The sequence below is a fragment of the Cetorhinus maximus genome, chromosome 17, assembly GCF_964194155.1.
Source record: "Cetorhinus maximus chromosome 17, sCetMax3.hap1.1, whole genome shotgun sequence".
NCBI classification, from domain to species: domain Eukaryota; kingdom Metazoa; phylum Chordata; class Chondrichthyes; order Lamniformes; family Cetorhinidae; genus Cetorhinus; species Cetorhinus maximus.
In genome coordinates this window covers 60843469-60869287 of record NC_135895.1, presented here as the reverse complement: position 1 = coordinate 60869287, position 25819 = coordinate 60843469, and the positions used below count along the sequence as shown (strand labels likewise).

Below are 25819 nucleotides of genomic sequence, written 5' to 3'. Positions count from 1 at the left end.
ATTGATCAGCTTACGATAGCTGTAACATATGCTACAGCAATAGGTGATAGAGCAGTATACAAGTTTCATCTCTTCCAACTCGAGATGCAGAAGCAAACAGATTTATTAATAACAGATTTTGTTTTTCTTAAGATTAAACAGTTAATTAGAAAGATTCAAAAGCAAAACTGCAAAAGCACTCCTTTTCTGCACACAGCTCATGAATCCCCGTTGTCACCTGACCATGAATGGATAGCTCATGTATAACGAGAGTCATGCAGAAACCAGGGACGTCACAGAGCAAGCCATTGGCGCTCTATAGCAATGATTCTGCTGCCTGGAATGCTCAAGGCGAGCTCTATAATACTTACTGGAGCACTTCTCCAAATTCTTTATGGTCTGCTGCATTCTACATAGCCTGGCCCACATAAGGGCATAGGCCTCACATGTGAACATCCAAATTAGGAGCAGGAATAGTCCATTTGACCCCTCAAGCCTGCTGTACATTCAATAGGATTATGGCTGATCTGATTGTGGTCTCAACTCCACTTTCCTTTCTACTCCTCTACCCTTTGACACCCTTGTCAGTCAAGAAGCTATCTAACTCAGCCTTAAAAATATTCGATGACCCTCCACCGCTCTCCCTCAGAAACAAATGTCTCCTCATCTCTGTCTTAAATGGGAGACCCCATATTTTCAAACTGTGTCCCTTAGACTCTCCCACAAGGGGAAACATCCTCTCAGCATCCAACCTATCAAGTCACCTCAGGATCTTATATGTTTCAATAAGATCACCTCTCATTCTTCCAAACTCCAAGGGATACGGACCCAACCTGTCCAAGCTTTCCTCATAGTATTACTCCATAATCCCAGGGAATGCTAGGCCTTCCTTGAGCATCTCCGGAAGAGGAGCAAGAGGAAGGGAGGAGTACCCTTGGTGTCCCATAAGGATGCTTGTGAGGGGCTAATCAATCTCAGTTGCCCTGAAAACATGCCTACAGCACCATTGCTCCACAATTCCCCACTGATGTATCCCTCTGCTATGGACAATCATAGCAAGCTCTTGGCCAAAACCCTGAAGTAAAAGACAGCTAAAAAGGTCATAATTTTATCCAACAACACTTCAAATAATACATATAAAATTTAGCTCAATCGCTTTGTGCTCTTCTTGTGGTGCATTTGCCTGTCCTCGTGCTTGCATACACTGCCATCCCAGTGGCTGCAATACCTGGAAGACATCTCCTTTTCACTGGAGATGACTGAACATGGCCTTGCAGGACACTCTCAAGCAGTTCTGGGTCTTTGGGGCCCAGATTCAGACTGCACTACCTCAGCATGGGTGGAAGCAGTTTAGGACGGTTGACTGACTGGCATCAAGCAGGGGAACTAAAGGAATGACTGTGATGGGAGCATAGATGCTATCAATCTGAGGGAGGACAGCAATTTCTTACACCATAGTGCGATCTCCATTCTCCTGGGTAATGCCTTAGCGACCCTAGTAATTTGCTGGAACACGGAAGGCTGGTCTACTATGAGAGACTGCAAGCCTCTTTAGGCACTGCATCCTCAGCCTTGAAGGCAGTAGAATGACCCTGCATGGCATCCTGCAAGCATCTCATTACCTCAGTCTGAACTTCCACTGCAACTTTCAGATGTTGGCCGGCTTCTGCTTGTGCTGCACTAGAAACTGAGACTTTGGCCATTGGATGCTGTAACAAGGCTTGGTCTACAAACATTGTCATGGATTTGGCCAGGACTTGCACGTTGGAAAGGATGGGCTCCAAGCTCTGTGCCAAGCCCTGGGTCAAGTTGGAGTCAGACTCCTCCATGCTTTTTGACAGTGACAGCAGGTTCTGTGGCAGATCTGCCGATGGAGGCTAGCTTTCAGTGGTGCACATGAACCTCACATGAACTTGGGGTGTGCAGCCACTCAGCAGTGCCTTCAGTGCTGGACTGCATGTTGCAATCATGGAAATGAGCAGGGAGCATGGAGTTTGCATGTTGTCTGTATCACTTTGGGCTTGGGATGATCACGCACCGCAAACCCTGTGCCTGAATTCTGTGGCTTTTCAATTAAGACCTCAGGTATTCTAATGACTTTTATGCTAATGATAGTGGTTCTAACTTCTAAAATCTGTGAGATAGGTGAATAAAGAGAGAGAGAAACATACTGTAGAAAGTTAAATAATAAAAAATAATTTTAAAAAGTCCAATATTAAGTTGGCTTGCTCCTAACAAAAGTCACTAGGCAGAATCGTCCCAAATTCTCACTAAATGCAGTAGCGGGCGAGAAAAAGAACGTTTTACCCACCGTCCGCAATGACGACTTTTCACACCATATCATCCACTTCCCACCTCATTAATTATGCAGCCACAGCAAATATGCTGTCTCACTGACGGGCAACCTCTGAATCGCCGCCATGCTGTTACCACACTGTTTCCTCATTCCAGATGCCATATCTAAACTGCAGCCGTGCACACAGTTCTCAATGTTCGCTGCCCAGGACTGCACCAATGAAGACATGGCCCTGAAAGCCAGGGAGAGTTCAGTGACCCGTCACTGGAATGCCTTTCGGAGGCCCGCCATGATGTCCTCTGGCCGCAAGAGGTACAGGAATCTCACCACTCCGGCTTGGGAGGTGGTGGCAGTGGTGGTCAACGCCAACAGTACACAGCAGAGGTTGGCCATCCAGTGCAGAAAGAGGATAAATGATCTCATCCGTGCCTCCAGGATAAGCCAGTCATCTCGTCACTCTGAACTCTCTCACTCTCAAAGCCATCACAAATTCACTCACTGGCATCTCACGCACTGCCAGCTCAAGGGACATCACCACTCACTCACTTTTCCATCTGGCCTCACCTCCTCTGGAGACTGCCTCTTCAGAGCGCACCATCATGAGGGAGCTCGCACAGACCAACATGTGCCCCCAATACACCCTGGGATAGCCCCCCTTCCCCGCTTGCCCTGAAGCCTCTTCCTTTGCCTGAGGCCTCTTATCCTCGATCCCCAAACAAGCCCTAGTCCTGCAGCCATTGAAAAGCCACCCACAACTTACAACTGGTCTGGTAGGAAGAGACCTGCCTGTGAGCTCCCTTAAAAGTGATGAGGTGCCGCCTGTGAATCTTGGCATTGATGACCACGAGTGCGGCAGCGTGAAATGCGGCCTGCCATTGCCAAGCAGAGCAGACTATTGCAAACTGGTTTCACGATGGTGTGAAACCGATTTTTGGCCTTCCCGCCATATTTTCCGCTGATGCCTGGCATGGCACCCGACGCCAACGGGGAGAGAAAATTCCACCCACTGAGTTGAATTTTGAAAGCAAGCAGTCTGTAAGGTAAATTAATAGGAAGCAATAGGAGGTGGAAAATGGCTGGATAGTGAGGGGTGGATGAGCAGGAGTGCATGGAGGATTAAACATGAAGAGAAATAATAGTTATTAGGGGTGAGGGGTACAGGGATTATTGACCAGATAGTCTAAATGAGAAGAGCTACGGGCATTAACAGGAATAATTGAAATAGTGGGAAGGTGAAGGGCTGGGTGACTCAATGGGCAGAATTTTGCTGTCGGCGAGCAGGGGGTGGGGCCCGCTCGCTGACGAATAAAATGACACGGGATGACGTCAGGCGGAACCCCCGACGTCATCCCGCCCCATTTAAATCTTCAGGAAGGCAGGGGCGCAGCAAAATCAGTTGCGGGTCTGCCGACCTGTCAAGGGCCAATTGAGGCCATTGACAGGATCATTTATACAATTAAAGGACCTGCCCGTCCAACCTTAAGGTTGGCAGGTCGGCCAGGAGCCCCGGTGGCAAATAGTTAAAACATGAAACTTCATCCACAGGTGGGATGAGGTTTCATGCAGGGTTTTAAAATTTTTAATAAAGTTATTATGTAAATTATGAACATGTCTCATCTCATGTGACATTGTCACATGAGGGGGACATGTTAGGAATTTTTTTTTTTCTAATTTTAATATTTTTAAAAGTGTAAGCGATCTCCCTGAGGCAGCACTTAGCCTTAGGGAGATGTGTGCTCTTTCATGTGCATGCGCGAAAGAGCGCACTCTCGCTTTTGGGGAATCCCCCCCGCCCACACAGGAAGCGCATAGCGCTTCCCGCTGGACATCACGCTGGGAGGGCCTCAATTGGCCATGCCCACATAAAATGGCAGTGGGGATCGTCTCCCTGCCCGCCGGAGATTGGGTCGGGCCCGACAGGCAGAAAATTCTGCCCAATGAGAATGATGGGATGGGACAGAATGGACATGTGTGATTAGGGAAGGGAATGGGAAAGAAGCCATTGATGACCATACCTTCTCATGGCTGTAATATAACGTACATGGCTGATGCTGTAGTATAACATACAGTTCCAGTCACTCCTCTGGACCCATCAAAGAATTCCCAGTGGTGAACTCCTCCTGGACTCGCCAGGATTGACATTGGGTTTGAGTGAGGGTTTTTAATCTTTTTTTTCCACCTTCCCCAAGTGATTACATGATTTTGGGTAGGATGGGATGTCTATATATTGTGATGCACACGGCATCCCAGTTGTATGCAATAGACTGGATGGATCAGAGGGCCCTTCGTTTTTCATAAGTTCATATATTTGACCTGGGAATAACTTTTAAGGCCTAAGAATTAAAATGACAAGGGCTTTGTGTCAGTGAAATGGGGCAAACCTAATGCTCACCCGTGTGTACCTGAGTCAAAATGGAGACTTGCATGTCTTATTCACTTTATGCACTTCTTGTCTACAAAAACTTATTTTCTGGTGACAATCTACTTGTACCACTCTTGCATCAAGTATAAATTTGCATGTCCACATTTACAAAAGAAACAACCAATCCTGTGTATATTTATCACTTCGTAATTGCACAGTTTGGTTACTAAGTGGCAGCATATCATCTTCATAACTGAATCAAAATGCTTTCTGAAAAATTATAATTGCTAATTATTTATCTCCAAAATAAGGCTCTAGATATGATTAAAATAATTATATTGTTTATATATATTATATATATATATATATATATAATGATAACCTGTAATGGGTATACACCAGGCATAATTGTAAAGTTTGCAGATGACATGAAACTTGGAAGTGTAGCAAACAATGAGGAGGATGGTAACCAATTTCAGGAGGATATAGATAGTCTGTTGAAATGGCCAGATACATGGCAAATGAAATTTAACATCGATAAGTGTGAGGTGATTTATTTTGGTAAATGGTACAATGTTAAAAAGGGGTATGGGAAAAGAGAGACCTAGGAGCGTACTTCCACAAGTTTTTATAGGTGGTAGGACAAATTGAGAAGGCTATTGAAAAGGCACACATGATCCTTGGCTTCATACCAATAGAGGTATAAAAGCAAGCAAGTTATGGTAAACCTTTTTAAAACACTGGTTAGGCCTCTGCTGGTGTGACCAATTCTGCAGGCACTGCACTTCAGAAAGGATGTCAAGATCTTAGAAAAGGTCAAGGGAGCAGGAATGAAAGACCAGTTACATGGAGCGAGTAGATAAACTGGAGTTGTTCTCCTTTTAAGTAGGCAAGGCTAAGAAGAAATTTGATGCTCAAAAGCATGAAGCAGATTGATATAATAAATAAGGAGAAACTTTCTAGTGACGGAAGGGTCAGTTATCAGAGGACATTGATTTAAAGGTAATGGGCAAAATAATCAGATAGAATGAGTAAGAAAAATGTTATGCAGCAAATTGTGACCTGGAATGTCTGAAATGGTAGTAAAAGTGAATTCAATAATTACTTCAGTGGGACTGGTTACATACTGTGAGGAGGAAAATGTGAAGAGCTGTGGGAAAGAGCAGCTGAGTGGTACTCATTCTTTCAAAGAATTGGTACAAGCCCAATGGACCAAATGGTCCCCTTCTCTGCTGTAATATCCTATGATTAACATGATTGCCCCAAATTTCCATGAAGTCAGTTGTATTGGTTTTAGGTCAATGTAAAGACTGGTGCCCACCGTTGGACAAGAGAGAAAAATTTGCTCTTCCATAGATCTTGAGCTGTGATTGGTTTAAAATCAGTGCAAAATCATGTAATCTTCTGTAGTGCATGGAAATTGGAGTGCAGCCTTTAAAAAGGCAGCTAAAAACAACTTATTGCGGATGCTGGAAATCTGAAATAAAAACAGAAAATGCTGGCAAAACTCAGCAGATTTGGCAGCATCTGTGGAGAGAGAAACAGAGTTAATGTTTCGAGTCCATATGACTCTTCTTCAGAGCTAAAGAGAAGTAGAAGTGTGATATGATGGATTTTATATTGTTAGGAACGGGTGGAGTAGGTGGAACAAGATAGAAGGTCAGGGTTAGGTGGAAGCTAAGGAGAGGTTGTCAAAGATGTCATGGACACAAGACAAAGGGAGTGTTAATGGCAGTGGTAAATAGTAAAGAAGGTGCTGATAGTGGCATAGAGGTAAGATAGCAGAGGGTGTTAATAGCAGAACAGGGGTCAGTGCCCTGAAAGCACAGTTTTACTTTAAAAAAGCAGTTCTGGTTGAAGATTGTAGCATCAGGTTGGAGAGCAGCAGTTAAGAAATGAACAGTGTTTGGCTCATCTCTTGACTGTCAAATAATTTAACGAAATGTCTCATGAATGTGATTCTGTGCCACTTTTCAAAAATCTCTAACATAGGAGCAATTGGCACTGGGAATGAAACAAAAGACCAGACAGAAACTAGCAGACTATTAGATCAATGCTGACAAGCTAAAAATCCTTGGCCACATTTGTTTGCAGATTTAAAAAAAAACGTGGATAAGCAAAGTGCCGCAGGAAGATTCTAGTCCAATGCATTAATGAACCTTACACACGACATTAACTTGTTTGTCTGTTTAAAAGCTTGTTAAGGGTTGTATTTCCCTTAATCTGCTCCTACAGGGGACAGGACAACAATTTTTTTCCCCTGCCCTCCACCCCACCACCTGATCCATGCAATAAACTTGGCCCATTTTTCAGAACCCAAGGTCATTCTGTATTCATGGCAGGCTGTTGACAGGACCTCCATCAGCATGTGGGCACTTGCCAGTGGCCCCAAGGAATATCCTGTAGGTGCTGCACCAGAAGAGGAGGAGGAGCCTCAGATGCAACAAATATTTTAATGAAGGCATCATCCAAGACCTTGTCATATCGCCTGTAATCTGCGCTGTTTTAAAAAAAAATCCAAAATTCAAATCTTTTCTTTGTATTTGAATTCCTCATGGCTGGCAGCATTCTAATGAATCTGTATTGTACCACTCTAAAGCATCCATGTACTTCCATTAGTGTGCTGCCCAATAATACCACCCCCTCCTTCAAGGACCATACTCTAAGAGGGTGTTAATGACCATGGACTTCCATTATTTGGTCCATGACTGTGCTTGGCAAAGTACTACAGTGGTTTGCTATTGCCTCCTGCAGCATGACTGACCAGGAAATTCTCCTGCTCTTACCATCTGACATCAGGCATATTGGAAGGATTTACAGGCCGATATTCAACCTGTTTGGCTGCATTATGAACACACTTTCCATGATCATCAAGTCTTGTAATGGGACTTAAGCCCAGAGTTTCTGGCCCAGAGTTAGGTACACTATCCCCGCACTACAAGACCTGCTCAATAATTCACAGCATTTTAACTGAAACAATTAATAGTTTATTTAGGATGCTCATTATCCCTTGATTTTAATAATTTATACTTCTTGAGATAAAGCTAGAATTTTATGAACTTTTATTAATCTTTAGGTCCAGGTAGGTGCCATACCCTACTGACGGGCTGGGCAATATGTCAGGTATTAGTAACTCAAAGGGACCCATGGAAATTGGCTGACAAGTCCAGCAGCTGATTACCATCCCTTTTGCTCGAGTTTTGTTGGACTCCTGGCCGGGATGTGCCAGAAGAATGGTTGATTATTAATCTAGGTATATAAAATGGGTGAAGGGCCATAGAGAAGGACACCATAAAAGGTAAAATGAGGAAAAGTGCCTGTGATTGTTACAAATGACTCAACATCCTTAAATATTCTTCAGGATGTCAATTAGGAAAGTAGACTACAGAATGATGAAAGATCACCAGGAAAATTGCTGGCATGCCAGAGTCTGCTATTTTCTAGTTAACACTAAGCTGTAACTTATTTTAGAAAGAACAATGTCAGAAAACAGCTCTTGTAGAGGGCTTGACTTTATTGATGAGGAAGCTGCAGAAGACAGGCATTTAAATAGTAATAATGTTTAAACAGTTGTATGTTTTGACAAGAATGCTTCAGCTTCAATTAGTTGTTTATTGCTTGGTTCCCAATTACTGAACTATGTTAAATATTTTTCTTTGTAAATAGCTTTGGATGATTGTGTTTTCTTTAGACTTAAATCAGCATTGAAATGTTACAAGCCTTTATGTTTCTGATTGCAGCCATTCAGTTCTAATATGTTTGTTGTGCTCTGATGTAGGAGATACATGAATGTGTAAGGAACTGGCTATCTGCTTCTCTGAAATACAGCTTCTGGACCAATAGATCGCAATCATTTTCACAATGAAGAAAAGTAGAAGTGTCTTGGCAGTGACAGCGGAAGATGTAAGTAAATAACTTGAGCTAATTGTATTGCCACTTTAATATTTTAGGCTCTTTTTTTAAAGACTCGTGTTATTCGAGAAATATTCACCTGGCTTGTTTTGGAAGTTTTAGAGAGTTGTTAGTGTTAAACTAGATATATTTCTTGATGCTTGTGCTGATTCTGAAGTGCCAACCTTGCTATATATTCTGCGAGGTTCTGATGTGATTCCTACTTCTCCTCCCTTCATGATTCATCTTATCCTGCTGTAATTCTAATTCAAGATTTCCCTTCATAGTGGACTGTAACTCAACATATCCCCCCATGAAGGAAATCAGATCTGAAATTTTCTCAAGCAGAATCACGTTGTATCTTTGGAGTGTGAGTTCCACCTGCTCCAAGGATGTGTTCATGATCTAGGGTTTCTAGGTTTCTAGGGTTAGGTATTTCATGTAATTGGTTTGAGCTCCTCCTACTCTGGTGAAGAAATCTGTTGTGAGTGGTTGCGGGTTGAAGAACGGTCAAAGGGGACCTTCAAAGCCTGTTGCAGCTTGGCTGCCAAGGGGTCTCTTTGGACAGCTAAAGGAAGGGAGGTTTATTTTAAAATTTCCTTGAAAGGGCAAAGCTGGCGATAGAACTTTCAAGGGGAATTGAAATCACTAACATTCATGTCCTGTCTCTGCCACCCAGTTGAATACACAGGATGAATGCATTTTCCTTACACCCAGTGTTGCTGTGATTCAAATGATAGGATATTTATGACATCATCTTTTAGGTGAGATGTTAAACTGAGGCCCTGTCTCCCCTCTCAGGTGAACATAAACTATCCCATGACACTATTTCAAAAATTAACAAGTGCGTTCACTCCAATATCTTGGCCCACACTTATCCCACAAGAAATTCCTAAAGCATACTATTTGGTCATTATCCCATTTTTGTCTGTGGGAGACTGCGGTGCATAAAAAAGATGGCTGCCAATGTTTCCTACATTAGAACCACTTCTGTAGCCACTGTTGTACAGTATTTTGGGGGTCCTGAGGTTATGAAAGGTCTGTCTTTCTTCTCTTTTTATTCCGCTTCTCTCCTGACTGAATTTTTGATAAAGTAGTGGAAATTGTAATAGTACTGTGGAAACCTGCCCATAGGAATGTCTCACTCTGGGATTCAAATAATGGGAATCCCAAACTGTCAGGAGCAAGTCCAGGTCATTATTTTTAAAAATGTTGCTAAAGTGTCTTCCTGCTATGCAATCACTTTAAGTTCCAGACACTTCAGACTCAGAAATTACTGACTTTTGCTGGTTTCACCTGACCCTAACATCAGCTGTGCTGTGCATTCCTCTTCTAACTTACTCCAATTGCATTTCAAGCATAAAACCAGGAAGTGCAGGCTTCTGTCCCACTCGCCCTCATTAACACAGCACAGGACAGATGGATCATGGCAAGGGTCAAGAAGTGGAGGGAATTTTATGGTAGGGAATTAATTTTGGAGTTGAAACTGATGGAAACAACTTCCATTCCATTTGCTGCCAACCCCCAAAATTATTTACCTTAATTTTACACTAGAATTATACTAAAAACATGTGGATTTGGTTAATTTTACTTCATAGTATAAATTGACTTTCTAATCACTGCATTGTGAATTTAAAAATATACCATTTCTCCACCAAGATTTGACTCTCAAGTTTATTCCAGTCTAACCCTAGTAAGTGTAATGTTGGGTCTGCCCCAAATGTGCTGACCCAACATTGTGTGTGGTGTCACTTCTGGTCATACCACACTGAATGCAAAATTTTAATGGTTCAAATAGATATGACTATTAAAATCACATGTCACCTTTTAAGCTAAAGGATTGCTGACATTCATCAACTTTCTTGTGCGCAATGGGAATACTTGGGCACCAAATTTGCAGGAGACCTCAGAGAATGCTGGGCAGCTACCATCACCTTTTTCTTAAAAACAAAAAACTACTGCGGATGCTGGAAATCCAAAACAAAAACAGAATTACCTGGAAAAACTCAGCAGGTCTGGCAGCATCGGTGGAGAAGAAAAGAGTCGATGTTTCGAGTCCTCACGACCCTTCAACAGAAAGTTTTGGGACAAAATAAATAACTTAATGGCACAAATAGAGGTTGATAGGAATGATCTTATAGCCGTTATGGAGATATGGTTACAAGGAGATCAAAGCTGGCAACTAAATATTCAGGGGTATGTGACTTTTCGAAAGGACAGGCAGGAAGGAAAGGGTGGTGGGGTAGCTTTGTTATTACGAGATGGAAAAAAGCACGATAGCAAGAAATTATCTTGGATCAGAAGATGTAGAATCCATATGGGTAGAGGTAAAAAATAACAAGGGGCAAAAGACACTGGTGGCAGTAGTCTACAGGCCCCCTAACATTAGCTATACTGTAGGACAGAGAATAAATCAGGAGATAATGAGGGCATCAGTGTTGGGGCCACAATTATTTACATCATATATTAATGACTAGGATGAGGCAAGTAAATGTACTATCGTCAAGTTTGCAGGTGATACAAAAGTAGGTGGGAGGCAAGTAGTGAGAATGACACAGTCTACAGAGGGATATAGACAGGTTAAGTGAGTGGGCAAAAGCTTGGAAAAGATGGAGTATAATGTGGGATAATATGAGGTTATACACTTTGGTAGGAAGAATAGAGGAGCTGAATATTACTTAGAGAAAGACTTCAGAAAGCTTCACAGAGGGATTTGGGGGCCCAGAATCACAATAAGCTAGCATACAAATTCAGCAGATTAATAGGGAAGGCAAATGTAATGTTAGCCTTTATTTCAAAGGGAATAGAGTATAAAATAGGGAAGTCTTGCTAAAACTGTACAAGACACTAGTTAGACCACACCTAGAATGCTGTCAACTGTTTTGGTCCCATTATCTAAGGAAAGATATACTGGCATTGGAGGCAGTCCAGAGAAGGTTCACTAGGTTGTTCCTGGGTATGGAGGGGTTTTCTTATGAGGAGAGGTTGAGTAGGTTGGAGCTGTACTCATTGGCATTTGGAAGAATGAGAGGCGATCTTATTGAAACATATAGGCCATAATTTTTCCCTTGTCGGGTAGGCTCGGCGGAAGCGGGTAGGGGCGATTGGGAAGCCGACCGCCGCCTGCGATCAGCTCCACACTGCGATTTCGGGCAGGCAGGCCAATTAAAGCTCATCCTGCGTGAGCGGCAGCGCTGCCTGTGTGGGTGAGTGGAGGAGGGAGAGCAGGCCTCGCGCGCAGTTCACGCACATGCACAAAAAAGTGCTTCAATTTCCCTGAGGCACAGAGCTGCCTCAGGGAGATTGAAGCACATTTTAAAAAAAATTAATTAAGACAATAAAAATTTAATGAAACATGTCCCCTCGTGTGAATGTGTGACATGAGGTGGGACATGTTTTTAATTTCAAAGTATTTTTATTTTTATTTAATTTGTAATAGCTCTAGGAAACCTCATCCCACTTGTGGGTGAGGTTTCCTAAAACATGTAAAGGCCGCTTGGCCTCCTCACCTGCCCGCCAACCATTAGGTTGGATGGGCAGTGTACATTTCAAGTTAATTAGCTCGCTAATGGCCTTAACAGGCCTTTCAATTATTGACAGGCGCGCAGCTGACTCTGGCAGGCGCCCATTGAACAAAATACCACGCAAGTGCGTGGTGATGTCAAGATGCATGCCCAATGTCGTTGCGCGTCATATTACGCTCGGGTGTGTCGGGTGCGCCTCCGCATGCCCAAGTAAAATTCTGGCCATAAGATTCTTAGGGGGTTTGACACGGTAGATGCTGAGAGGTTATTTCCCCTTGTGGGAGAGCTGAGGATCAGAGGGCATAATCTCAAGGCGTCAACCATTTAAGACAGAGATGAGGAGGAATTTCTTCTCTGAGGGTAGTGGATCTTTGGAATTTTTTACCGCAGAGGGCTGTAGAGGTTGGGTCGTTAAGTATATTCAAGGCTGAGTTAGACAGATTTTTAATCAGTAAGGGAATCAAGGGCTATGGGGAAAAAGCAGGAAAGCGGAGTTGAGGATTATCAGATCAGCCATGATATCATTGAATGGCGGAGTAGACTCGATGGGCCGAAGGCCTACTTCTGCTCCTACTGTTATGGCACAGATGATGGTAAATGCTGAGTTGTTCAAATCCCAGAGGAAAACTTGAAAAAATTGCCACAACTGTTTTGTAATTTGTATAAATTTCGAGATGTGTGCTTTGAATTCAGTAGTAATAAGACCACCAAGCCTTATAGGTTTTTACAAAACTAGATTAAACATTTATTAACAAGAGAAATGATTTTAAGCACATGCATATGTCTACAAATTACTACTATAATAACTTCTAAATACCCTAATTATTCTGACTCCCAAGTTACATCTCCGTTAAGGCAACAGTAAAATACATAGATTTCAAAAGACCCAGGCAAAGAAACATGATACCCTGAACAATTGAATTCAATGTGAGTTTTCTTAACTTCAGTCCATTGCAGACAGCAGCTTAAGGTGTAGATGCTGAAGGGTTTTCACACTTGTTAGATCTTAAAATGCCTATCCTTACATACAGCCTTCACTCCTTTAAACTTTGAATGCAAGTTCCCATTGTTTCACTATGCCTTTGGACTTTACTTCCCTGATCATAAAAACTTATCATAGTACGAATTTTACCAAAAATCTTTGGGGAAAAATAAACACACAAGTGTGATTTTTACCTCCTCATGTGAGCGCGGCGGGTAGGCCCGGTAGCAGTCACGAAGCTGACCTCCGCCCCCGCGATTGGGCCCTGACCTCAATTTCATGCTGGCTGGCCAATTAGTTGGTCAGCCTGTGTGAATTGCGCACTGCAACGCTGAGCGCTGCCTGGGTGGGGATGGCAGTTGGGCAAATGTAGAAGTTTGCCCATGTGTGCAGGTGCGTGCATAAAAGCTCCCTGAAGGCGCAGAGCTGCCTGAGGGAGCTAATGATTTTTAAGAACACAAATAAAGAATTTAAAAATGTTAAAAACATGTCACATGAGCAGGGACATGTTATAAATGAGATTTGAACATTTTTGTTGTATGTTTAATTCCTGTTGGAAACCTCATTGTGCCCATGGATGAAGTTTCATAAAAAACCCAAAGGCTGCCTAGCCGATTTGCCAGCGAAAATTTTCATTTAAGTATTAATTTAATGACCTTAATAGGCCTGTTTATTGTTGGTGGGCGCGCTGCTGACTCCCGCGTGCACCCACCAACTGAAATATCGCGCAAGTGCGTGATGGCGTCAGAAACCTCGCCCGACGTCATCGTGCATCATGTTACACTCAAGCAGGTCAGGCGTGCACCTGGCTGTTCAGCTAAAAATTCTGCCCATTTTTTCTGAACTTCACCTGGCTAGGTGATAGATTTCACCCCTCCTTTGAAAACAATCTAGTCTGGTTTATTTAAAAATGCAAATGTTCTTTTACTCCTTACATTCTAACTTCTCCCACATTTACCTACTTAACATTTCAAACCTAGCTCATCTTCTCATTCATCAAATCCTCCAGACCAGCTGCACTTAATCCAATTATGTCTCTCTCTCACACAGACACACACGGACACACGCGGGCAGACACAGATACCACTATTTTGCAATAAATCCCAATAACATTATTATATCTCCCTGACACTACGTCTTATGGCCTTATAGATTTGACATAGTGTTACATTATCCTATGCCCCAAGTACTTGACTAAGGTCATAGACTTTTCTGAACCTCTTGAGATAAGACTTAGAATTCAATTAACTTTATAGCCTAACCAATTTAAGGTGCTGCCTTTACTGCCCTGTAATTCAGTACCTGAAAATCTCTGCTCTTCTACAGAATCAAGCCCATTTTTATTCAGTGCATAATTACTGTCTTTTTTAAACCAAAATGCATTATCTCACACTGACATGGATGCCCTCCTGGAATTCAAACTGCTGTTGCTTTGGAGGACCAATCTATTAGCCCCTGACCACTGCAGAGAAAGCCATGCAGAGAAACAATGCTTCTGCAGTTTGTAAGATTCCATTCGTGTCCCCCACTTCCAATAGTTCTTGGACTCCAAGAATTACGAGAACAAAAGTGCACATGACACAGGGTTTGGCTCAACCTCCGATTCATTTGTTTATTGAACTCCCAAAATTTCCCCAGTACAAACCCTTCTGTGATTTGACTGGAATTACCAACAATACCTCATAGTACAAACTCTGATATGAGGCTGACTGAAATTTACAAAATACTTCACAACACAAACCCCTCTACGATTTGGTTGAAACTTACAATCGCCCACACAGCTGGTCGTTCTGGTGTTGATTGTAGGCCTGGACCCGGAGATGACCGGTCTCCATCTTCCTTCTCCTGACTGCAGTGTCTCTCCAATGTCATCCTCTTTTATAATGATTCATATCACACTAACATAGGCACAGATCCTGTTACCATTCCACTGAGTCGTCCGGTGATTAGCATCTCTTCACCTTGGCTTATTCCATGCCCTGGTCTAGACAGGACTGTTCAGACATAATCAATTACAAAAACAGAAATACCTGGAAAAACTCAGCAGATCTGGCAGCATCGGCATGGAGAAGAACAAAGTTGACGTTTCGAGTCCTCATGACCCTTCAACAGAACCAATTCTTCTGCTGTTTACACAACAGAAAACAATGTGATCCCCTCCCCGTGGTGAGGGATGCCTGGCTCCAAGGTTGACTGAGGTGTGAATGTTCCTTTCATTTCTGGCAGGAACTAATTGTGCTATTTAATGGCAGTTGCCCTGTGCTATTGTCCATATTAATGGTTTTATTCTCTTGTTGAGCCAGAGTTTTGGTTAGCTTATTCCTCTGTGTGTTACAGTTAACCCCTTAGTATCTGTACAGGTCGCCTCTGTGTGTAGTTTTGAGGTTTAGATAATTTATGTTCTTACAGCTCAGGGGTCATGACCTTCAAGTCTTAAGTTCCTTAGGAACTAGTAAGCAAGCTATAGCTGAATAACCTATAGCCAGTATCTGAATGGCCAAGCCAGAGTCCAGGGCAGGCAAGATCATTGCCACCTCAAAGTGCTTTTAACTTCTGGATCTCCTGGCCAACAGTTACATCCTCAATGTGCTAAAAATTACACTGACAACTAATTTAAGATCATCAGTCAGGCTCGCAATGTGGCACATTTGCGTGTACTGGAAGCTACATATATTATACACAAGACCCTGTTCTTTGCAAACAGAAGGATCATGTACACACACTGGACCTGTTTTAGCTAAACAAAATAAGTGATAGCCATTCGCTGGTTCATTCCTCGGGGCAATGTCTTGCCCAATCAATCAAGCCACCTAGCTTAAAATGTCAAACAATGTTTGGCAGTTAACTATCAGTCACCATCAATTGGTGCTTTTGCCATGGCAATGCCTCCACCAATCAGAGTCCACTTGCCAACCAATCAGCACTCTCTTCTCATACAATATTAAGTTGTTGCATCCCCTGACATCGGTAGTCTTGCGATTGCCCTAATGAGTGCAAGATGAAAAGCTTCGACAAAATGTTTTCTTTCAGCAATACTGAAGTAATATTTTGTTTGATAATGCATTGCTAAATAAAACCAGTGACTGATTCTTTGTTCCCGTAGAACCCAGGGTCGAGAAGCAGCAGACCCAAGCTCTTGGGTTGTTCTGAATGATAGGGTTGTACAAAGTCCACAGCGTGATAAACTGCCCTCATAATATCTTCATACTCCAACTGAAAGGAGTGCCACCTACCCCATATTAACTGGAAAGCCAACTATTTCATCATTGTGCAGATTTTGTGTGATTCTTTGGGCAGGATTTTCACCCTGTCTGGGGGGGGGGGAGTTGAAGTACGGGCGCGCAAAGACATGGCTCCGATTGGCGCCCCTGATGGGGGCGCGCCGCCATTTTACGCGGGCGGGCCAATTAAGGACTACCCAGTGTGACGTCCGCACAGAAGTGTTATGCATTCCATGTGCTGGCGGCGAAATCCCCAAACCTGAGAGTGCGCTCTTTTGCACGTGCACTTCTGCCCGACATTACCGCGCGTTATTTTATGTGTCGGCGAGCGGACCCCGCCCCCCGCTCGCCGACGGGAAAATCCTGTCATTTGTGTTGGATCATGCAAGTCACAGCTAAATTTCCATACAGTACCTTTCATGATGCCTTCATTTTACATTAATCTTTCATTCCTTTGATGATCCACAGCCAATGAAGAAATGGTTACAGAGTAGTTGCTGCCTTAATCAGGATCTTCATACTGAAGTCAAACACAGATATAATGAGGGCCTTGGTTCCAGCAGGACCAACATTAAAAATACAATGTACATTCTAAAGCAGTTGGATAAGTCAGAGGTGGCTGCAGTGCTGATCACAGTATCCTGAATCATATGGTTTTGTTACATTCACAAATGTAGAAAACCACAGAAGAGCAGCTGGAAGAGGAGGCTTAGGTGACAAAATGAGTATTATCATCTTGCAGGAACAGTAAAGGTAATTACAGATATCAGAATGCAAGTTGTAAGAAAAATAAGGAAGATGGGATTGTTTTATTTAGAAAAGAGGAGTGTTTGAGGTTTGAAGGGAATTATCAAAATGTATCCAGGTAAGTTGTTTGTTATGATGGAGGTGCCAAATATTAAGGAATATAAATTGGAAAGTTGCAGTAGAAAAAGTTAGAGGTTGGAGAATAAAGCTTTTCTACCTGAAGGGTGATAGAGTTAGGGAATTAACTATATACAGGGGACTGTTAACAATGCTTGAGGGCTTCAGGCAGATCCTGATCTTTTGAGGGGTTGGTCATGATTGGTAAATGATATTTAATTAGGAAAAGTATATTGTAATGCAGGGTGAATGCTAAACATACATATATCTTCAGGGAAAAGTATTAAAAAAGGTGGGGAAGAAAGAGTTGTGCTCATTCTAGAGCATACATCATTATAGTATGCAAGCAATCTTGTGAAGCAGCAGCTAAAGTGAGTAGCAATCGTACATTCATAGGACACTTGATTGTATGACAAAGCATTCCATTTGTCTTTGTACAAAATGTTGGTCAGACCTCACTTAGAATACTGTGTCCAGCTTTGGTGGATGATATGGAGACTTTGAAAGGGGTGCAGAGGGCGACTAGACTAATTCCTAGTAAAAAGCACCTCGCTTATCAAGATAAACGAAAGGAGTTGGGACTCTGCATGTCAGAGAAGCGTAGACTTAGGGGTGATCTGATTTGAGATTTATAAAATAATGAACAGAATAAATTCTGCCTCAGTTGACAGTTTTTCAAATTACATAAATTAGGGAGAGTTGTAGTGGGGTTGGGAGGGGCACAATTTTAAATTGTGTGAGAATAGATCTAGGTTAGATCTAGATCTAAGTTTTCTTAGAGACTAGTGGATACCGAGAATAGGCTGCTACCTCATATAGTGGATGCCAATTTGCTGAATTCCTTCAAGTGCAAACCAGATCTGTTTCTTAATGAAATTCAATGTCACTTAATGAAATTCAAGGGCATAGTGATCATCACTGCCTACATGAGATAGAGAGGAAATTCCCTGTTAATTTCTCCCAAGTTGATCTAGGTTTTTAAACAGCATTTCCACTTCTTCCAGGGGGCCACATTGTTTTGGGTAGAATATGGAGTGCATGTTTTGTAATGCACAAAATATCACAATTGCCTGGCACAGGTGGGGTGGACCAGAGTGTCTTTACATGTCTGTCATTGTTCTTATGCTGGTATAAAGTAATTGAAGAAGAGTGTACGAATGTTCTGAAACAAATTAGATGCATTTCTGGTGGGGGAAAGGATTAAGGGATATTTTGAGAAGGTGAAGATTTGGGACTTATGTATGCAAAAGACTTGCTGGGCTGAATGATCATAATGTTAATTATCTCATGAAAAATGTTAGGGTTTGACAAAAATTGTATCTGGATAGAAACCAGTTAGATTGAAAAGCTGTTTTCAGTTGCCTACATTTTGGCGACACTAGTGTGTCTAACATGGGGCAGGATTTTCCCGTTGGTGAGCGGGCCCCGCCCCCCGCTCGCCGATGCGTAAAATGATGCGGTATGACGTCGGGCAGAACTCTCGATGTCACCGCCCCATTTAACTTTTCAGGTAGGCGGGGGCGCAGCAAAATCGGCTGTGCGCCCGCCGACCTGTCAATGGCCAATTGAGGCCAATGACAGAGTCATTAAACTAATTAATGGACCTGCCCGTCCAACCTTAAGGTTGGCGAGCAGGCCGGGAGCCCTGACAGGAATTAGAAAAAGCATGAAACCTCATCCACGGGCGGGATGAGGTTTCATGTAGGTTTTTAAAAATTTAATTAAAGTTTTATTAAAAATTATGGACATGTCCCAACTCATGTGAGTTGGCCCACCCATGTAAAATGGTGCCGTGCGCCCGGTTGGGGTGCCGATCGGATGCTCGCCTGTGCGTGCCCGCACTTCAACTTTGCCCCCGACGGGGGGAGAATCCTGCCCATGGAAAACAACTCTGCTGATTAACAAGCCACATTGACATTAATTCAGCTGTGAACACTCTGGAATTTCCAGCTGATTATTGATTGTTTTTTTTAATCCAGTCTGCAAAACCAGCTTGAGTATATTTCAGTTAGACTGCAAGTGGGTGGAATTTTGTGCTATAAGGTTCACAGACTTTTAAAGCATGCAGATATATTTTCTTGTACCCTAAAATGGAAAATTCTGCAATGGCACAGCTGGTTGATGAGTACCTGAAGATTGGTTTGCCCCCAGTGATGGGCATGATCATGTCTTAAGGTTTGCTTTACTAGTGATGGAAATGTGTTGAAAGTCTCTAGAATTAATGGGCTGAATTCTCCGGTCGGCGAGCGGAGGCGGGGCCTGCTTGCCCACGCGTAAAATGACGCGCAGTGACTTCGGGCGGGCGTCCTGACGTCACCGCGCTTCATCTAGATTTCCAGTTCAGCGGGTGCGCAGCCAACTCGGCTGCCAAACTGTCAAAGGCCTGTGAAGGCTTGTTCAAAACTAATTTAAGCAATTAAATGAACTGCCCGTTCAACCTTAAGGTTGGTGGGCTGGCGAAGAGCCCAGGCAGCCTTCACATTTTTCATGAAACCTCATCCACGGGCGGGATGTTGTTTCATGAAGTGTTTTAAAATTCAATAAAAATTTTTTAAATAATTCTTTGACATGTCCCAGATCATGTGACAGTGTCTTAAGACATGATCATGCCCATCATTGGGGGCAAACCTATCTTCAGATACTGATCAACCAGCTGTGCCATTGCAGAATTTTCCATTTTAGGGTACATGAAAATATATCTACACTTCTTTGTGAACCTTATAGCACAAAATTCTACCCACTTGCAGTGTCACATGAGGGAACATGTTTGAAAAATTTTTAACTACTTTGTGCACGAAAGAGCGCCGACCCCGACTCAGGGAATCCCCCTCCGCCCGCACAGGGACTGCTCAGCACTTCTGGACGAGCGTCACGCTGGGCAGGTCATAATTGGCCAGCCCACATAAAATGGTGGTGTGGCACCGATCGGGTTCGCACCCGCCCCCGCACAACCGCCCCAACGGGGGCAAAATTTTTCCCAAAATTTCCCTAGCAGAAGATATTGAAATCAATTGAAAAATCAACATGCATTTTAAAATGCTGATTTGTTTGAAGCGGAGGGTGTCATGATAGTGGACCATAGCCTGAATTACTTATGGACGTATTGAACTTTTAAGTAAGATATGTTTTTTTAAAAAAAAAGGACCTACAAGCAAAAACTGACTGGGACTGTAAAGTAACCAGTTGCTGGAAAATTCCTATGTGGATGACGCTTCCAGAGTCCAGAGAACGGAATGTCGCGCCTAAAAAGGCGTCAAGGCCCACTTGAGGCAGAGATATTTCAAAGGAAAAGATGCAATGCAAAAACTGAACTGTAACCTCCTGTGGTTTCGGAGTTAATGAAGGCTGATTACCATCTCAGCAGAAACCATCTCCTGTGAGTTATATCCCAGACTGTGACATGATGTGAGTTGAAAAGAAAGCAGATCTTGGCAAAATACATTGTTTTTTTCCCTTCCAGGAATGCACAAGAAAATGTGTTAAAAAGCCAACTGGTCTCATGTGCTAGTTTTGGTGTCCCAGGCCTGGTGTGTGAGGGTGTGCTGTGAAGGTCACAGTTGAAGAACATCAACTAGGAATCTCCCTGATTGCTGGAAGCAAGTCATAAGTCAACAAAGCTAAAGTCAAAAGGGAAACAGGACAACTCTTTTCAGCTAACCTGCAGAATCAAGAATCTCCAAACCCACTTCTCAACTGCTAAAGTTAGCTCTACCGGGATCACCCAATTTAAAGGCCACAACGTTTCGTCTACTCCTCATGGGCAAGCCCAAAGACTGATCCATATAACTTTTTTTTAGACCTCTATTTCTGGACTTACTTCTCATTTCTAATCTGTGTTAATGTGTTGCATTTTTATTATTTTTTCTCATGTTTTAGTAACTAATAAACTTACTCTTCCTTTGACTCGAGGAAACCTGGTTAAATTGGCTCCTTTTAAAACATAAATATATTTGGACTGGGAAAAAGTATCCACGAGGGAAGGGATCCTTTTTAAATTAACCTTGTTGCAACCAACCGAGGGAGTTGATTAAAGAAGGGGGGTGCCAGTTCATCTCACCTCCATGAGGGATCATAACAAATTGGAGGACGTTGCCCGGAGACTGGTTGTAACAAGTGATTTTTCCTCTCTGATCTCACCAATATTGGATAGGATTGCAATGGGAAAATGTGGCCGTGATGTTCCTGCTGCCTCAGTGTCCGGTTAGGATTGTTGCCTGAGCCTCCTGCACCCCCACTGGAATGACCACTGCTCAATCACTCCCCACAAGCTGTATGCAACTGGTGAAAGGGGCACAGGGTGGAATCCTGACAGGCAAAAAGATGGAAATCCTATGTTGCCACACCTTAGAATCTTAGGATAGAATGGTTACATCACAGTAGGAGGCCATTTGGCCCATCATGACTGTGCTGGCTCTCTGAAGAAGCAATGCCACTGCCATGCCTTTTCTCAGTAGCCCTGTACATTCTTCCCTTACAGATAATAATTCAATTCCCCCTTGAATGCCTCAATTGAACCATACTCAGGCAGTGAATTCCAGATCCTAACCATTTGTTGCATGAAAAAGTTTTTCCTCATGTCATTATTTCTTCTTTTGTCACTTTTGCCAATCACCTTAAATCTGTGCCCTCTGGATCTTGATCCTTCCACAAATAGGAACAGTTTACCCTAGCTACTCTGCCCAGACCCCTCTTTTTTTTGAATACTTCTATCAAATCTCCTCTCCCTTCTCTTTTCTAAGGAAAACAGTACCAACTTCTGCAACCTATCTATGGTAATTGAAGTTCCTCATCCCTAGAAGCAGTCCCACAAATCTTTTCTGCACTCTCTCTAACGCCTTCACATCCTTTCTAAAGTGTGATGCCCAGAACTGAATGCAATACTCCAGTTGAGACCCAACCAGTATTTTATACAAGTTTAACTTAACTTCCTTGCTTTTGTGTTCTATGCCTCGATTTATAAAGCCCAGGATCCTATATGCTTTATTAATCACACTTTTTCAACTTGATCTGCTATATTCAATGATTTATGCACATATACTCCTGCACCCCTTCAGTATTGTACCCTTTATTTTATATTGTCTCTCCATGTTCTTTCTATGAATCACTCTGCATCACATTTCATCTGTCACTTGCCCGACTGTTCCACTAAACTGTCTATGATCTTTTGAAGTTCTACACTATCCTCCTCACAGTTCACAATACTTCTAAGTTTTGTACTATCTGTAAATTTTGAATTTGTGCCCTCTAGACCAAGGTGTAGGTCAGTAATATAAGTCAAGAAGAGGACGTGTGCTAATATCAACCCCTGGGGAACTCCAATATGAACCTTCCTCCAGTCCAAAAAACAACCATTAACCACTACAGTATCCTGTTTCTTGTCACTCAGCCAATTTCACATCCATGTTACTACTGTCCCTTTTGATCCATGAGCTCTAATTTTGCTCACAAGTCTGTTGTGTTGCACTTTATCAAATGCTTCAGTGGAGCTGCCATGGGAGAGATGGTGGTGGATCCCGAGAAGTATTACTAACTGCCTGGAGGACCTCCATGGAGTGAAAAGGCCTTGTAGCAGCCTTCTTTTCCTCTATTCTGTCTCAAGTAACTCCACAGTTTCCATCAAAGTCTCCGATAGTTCTTCATTTTAAATATGCAGGTTGCTACTGCTCCTTTAAGGTCCCTTGATGGATCTTCTGAATGCTTTAGTGGTGTTTCTGCTGCAGCATTGCCAGAATTTCCTCTCTTTCGCTGGTGGGCTCCAGTAGAACTTCCCCAAATAGTAGAAATTCCTTGACATCTGGTTCTCATTTTAGAAATTTCTCAATACAACAATGAAAAATTAAACTGGCACCTTACTCTGAGAGAAAGAAAGGTTGGAGTTTGGGTTTGACTCTTCATTAGGACTGGCCTGGCCATGGTGAAACTTGCTTCCCTATTTCCCATTTGAAGCAAATTGTACTAGATGCAGCAGTGATCTTATTACAGATCCTGCCTATAGAATGGACAAAGCTTTCAAAGCAATGATAAATTACTTTCGCTACACAGCACCTCCAGAGATCTCCTTGTATCAGTATATTGAGCCATGGAATGTGCTCTTCGCGTATAGACATGGATTGCTTCTTTATTTTTCCTTCAAAGAATGCAATTGTGTCTTAAGAGCTTTGTTTATCTGTTGAGGGGAAAGGAGTTTGTAATTACAATGGATGCGCTTCAATCCGTGAGATTGAGCTGAGACTAATGCTTACCATGCAGCTATTTGTGCTTTTTCGATAACTAATATGGGATTGAGGAGACTTTCCACCACTGGCTCATATGTCAATCCCTAGAAATGTCCAATAACAAGATTGTGTCAGAGATTTGGGAATCCACTGAAATAAATGCTTTGATTTTTGTAATTAATAGACTACAAGTCTTCATGTAGGAATCAAGTATATTGGAAAGAGTAGAATGGAAGTTTTGGAGGAGAGTTTGAGGAGTTAGGATCTAGATTGAAGTTCAGAGTCTTTAGGTAGTAATCTCTCAGTTTGGACCAGAATGAAACATCAGAGCGGGAGTAGGCTTGAATCTGTTCTACCATTCAATTAGATCACAGCTGATCTGTGCTAAACCCCATGCACATGCCTGAGCTCCACATCTCTTGATAGTCTTACCTAACAACAATCTATTGATCTTAGCCTTCAAAATTTCAATTGATTCAGCATCCACAGTCTTTTGAGGAGAGAGTTCCAGATTTCCACTGCTGTGTAGTTACTTAGTTATAAAACAAATGTGTAAACTGAAGTTATACACTTTGTGAAATTTTTTTGATTTCACTCCAAAATGGCCTAGCTCTAACTTTAAGATTTTGTCCCTTACTCTAGATTCCCCAATCAGTTGAAATAGGTTCTCTATATCTACCGTATCGAATACCTTTTATTATCTGAAACACTTCAATCGTCAGTCAACCTTCTAAACTCAAGGGAATACAAACTAATATGATGCAACATGTCCTCATAATTTAAAAGTGAAATACTGCGGTGCTGGAAATCCGAAATAAAAGCAGAAAATGCTGGAAAAACTGAGCTTGTGTGGCAGCATCTGTGGAGAGAAATAATTAATGTTTTGAGTCTAATGACTTGAAATGTGTTCCGAAGAAGAGTTGGTTAAGTCGAAATGTTAATTCTGTTTCTCTCTCCATAGATGCTGCCAGACTGCTGAGCTTTTCCAGCACTTCCTGTCCTCAATTTAATTCTTTAAGCATGGTATAATTCTGGTGCATCTGTGCTGCATTCTCTGCAACATCTTTGCTGAGCTGAAGTGACCAAACTTGAATACAAATCTCCAGATGGGATCTGAAAAAAGCATCATTTCCTCACTTTGTATTACAAATCCTTTTAGATAAATGCAAGCATTCTATTAGCCTTTTTGATTGCTTTTTGTACCTATCCACAATGTTACAGATAGGAGTGGGTTAATTTAAGCAGCATTGATTTCTCCTGTCACCACCCATCTGTAAACAGAAATGTGTTTTGATTTTCTTCCCCCTTTATGATGGCAGCATCTAATTTGGGAAGATGTGGTAACCAAATATTGGAGACAAAGCAAGAGAGAAAGGTACTAATATGGGAAATGATAAACAGACTGTGACATGAAGGGACATAGAGTACAAATCTAAGAGTAAATCAACAGATAAGGCTAGATGTTACAAAAATAATAAAGGGCAAAACTAAAGGCTCTGTATCTGAATGCACGTAGAATTCGAAACAAAACAGATGAACTGATAACACAAATAGAAATAACTAAGTACAAGCTGATAGCCAGTACAGAGACGTAGCTACAGGATGACATAAATTTGGACTGGAATATTGAAGGGTGCGTAATTTTTAGGAAGGGCAGGAAGTTCGGAAAAGGTGGAGGGGTCGCTCTGTTAATTAATTATGGTTTTAACAGATTAGGGAGGGATGACCTAAATTCAGGAAACCAAGCAGCTTGGGTTGGGATGAGAAATGATAAAGGCAATAAGTTTTTTGTGGGAATGATGTACAGCCCCCCTAATTGTAACTACATGGTAGGCAGAATATAAAGGAAGAGGTGATGGGAGCTTGTCAGAAAGACATGCTGATAATCATGGGGGATTTTTATCTACTTTAGATTGGAAAATCGGATGGGCAAGGGTAGCATAGATGAGTTCATAGAATGTTTTCGGGATTGTTTCTTAGAACGGCACATTATCGAGCCAAGTAGAGAGCAGGCTATACTAGACCTGGTATAGCCCAATGAGATAGGATTAATTGATAACCTCATAATGAAAGCACCCCTAGGTAGCAGCGATCATAATAAGATTGAATTTTACATTCAGTTTGAGGGAGAGATGAGTGGGTCCAGGACTAGTATTTTAAACTTAAATAAAGGCAGTTATGAGGGCATGGAAGCAGAGCTAGCTAAAGTGAACTGGTAATTGGGGTTAAAGGATAGCACAATAGAGATGCAGTGGCAGACATTTAAAGGGATATTTCAGAATACATAGAATAGACACATTCCAATGAGAAAAAATTTCCAAGGAAAGGACCCACTATCTGTGGTTAACTAAAAAAGTTAAAGACAGTATCAAACTTAAAGAAAAGGTATATAATTGCGCAAAGACAGGTGACAGATCAGAAGATTGGAAAGAATATAAAGAACAGCAAAGAATGACAAAAAGATTAATAATGAAGAAAACAATTA

At 42.2% G+C, this 25819-nt stretch overlaps 1 protein-coding gene across 3 annotated transcripts in view; it reads left to right on the top strand.

Moving 5' to 3' along the window:
- The window catches only part of pde4ba (phosphodiesterase 4B, cAMP-specific a), a 738960-nt gene that overhangs the window by 149271 nt on the left and 563870 nt on the right, over positions 1-25819 (top strand). For 2 of the 3 annotated variants that reach the window (XM_078561296.1, XM_078561297.1), the window contains one exon: positions 8416-8540. In XM_078561296.1, coding sequence (XP_078417422.1) covers positions 8499-8540 — 42 coding nt within the window. In that variant the 5' untranslated portion in view covers positions 8416-8498. Of the gene's footprint in view, positions 1-8415; positions 8541-20261; positions 20525-25819 lie in introns of those variants that run through there. The other variant, XM_078561300.1, reaches the window with a different exon arrangement.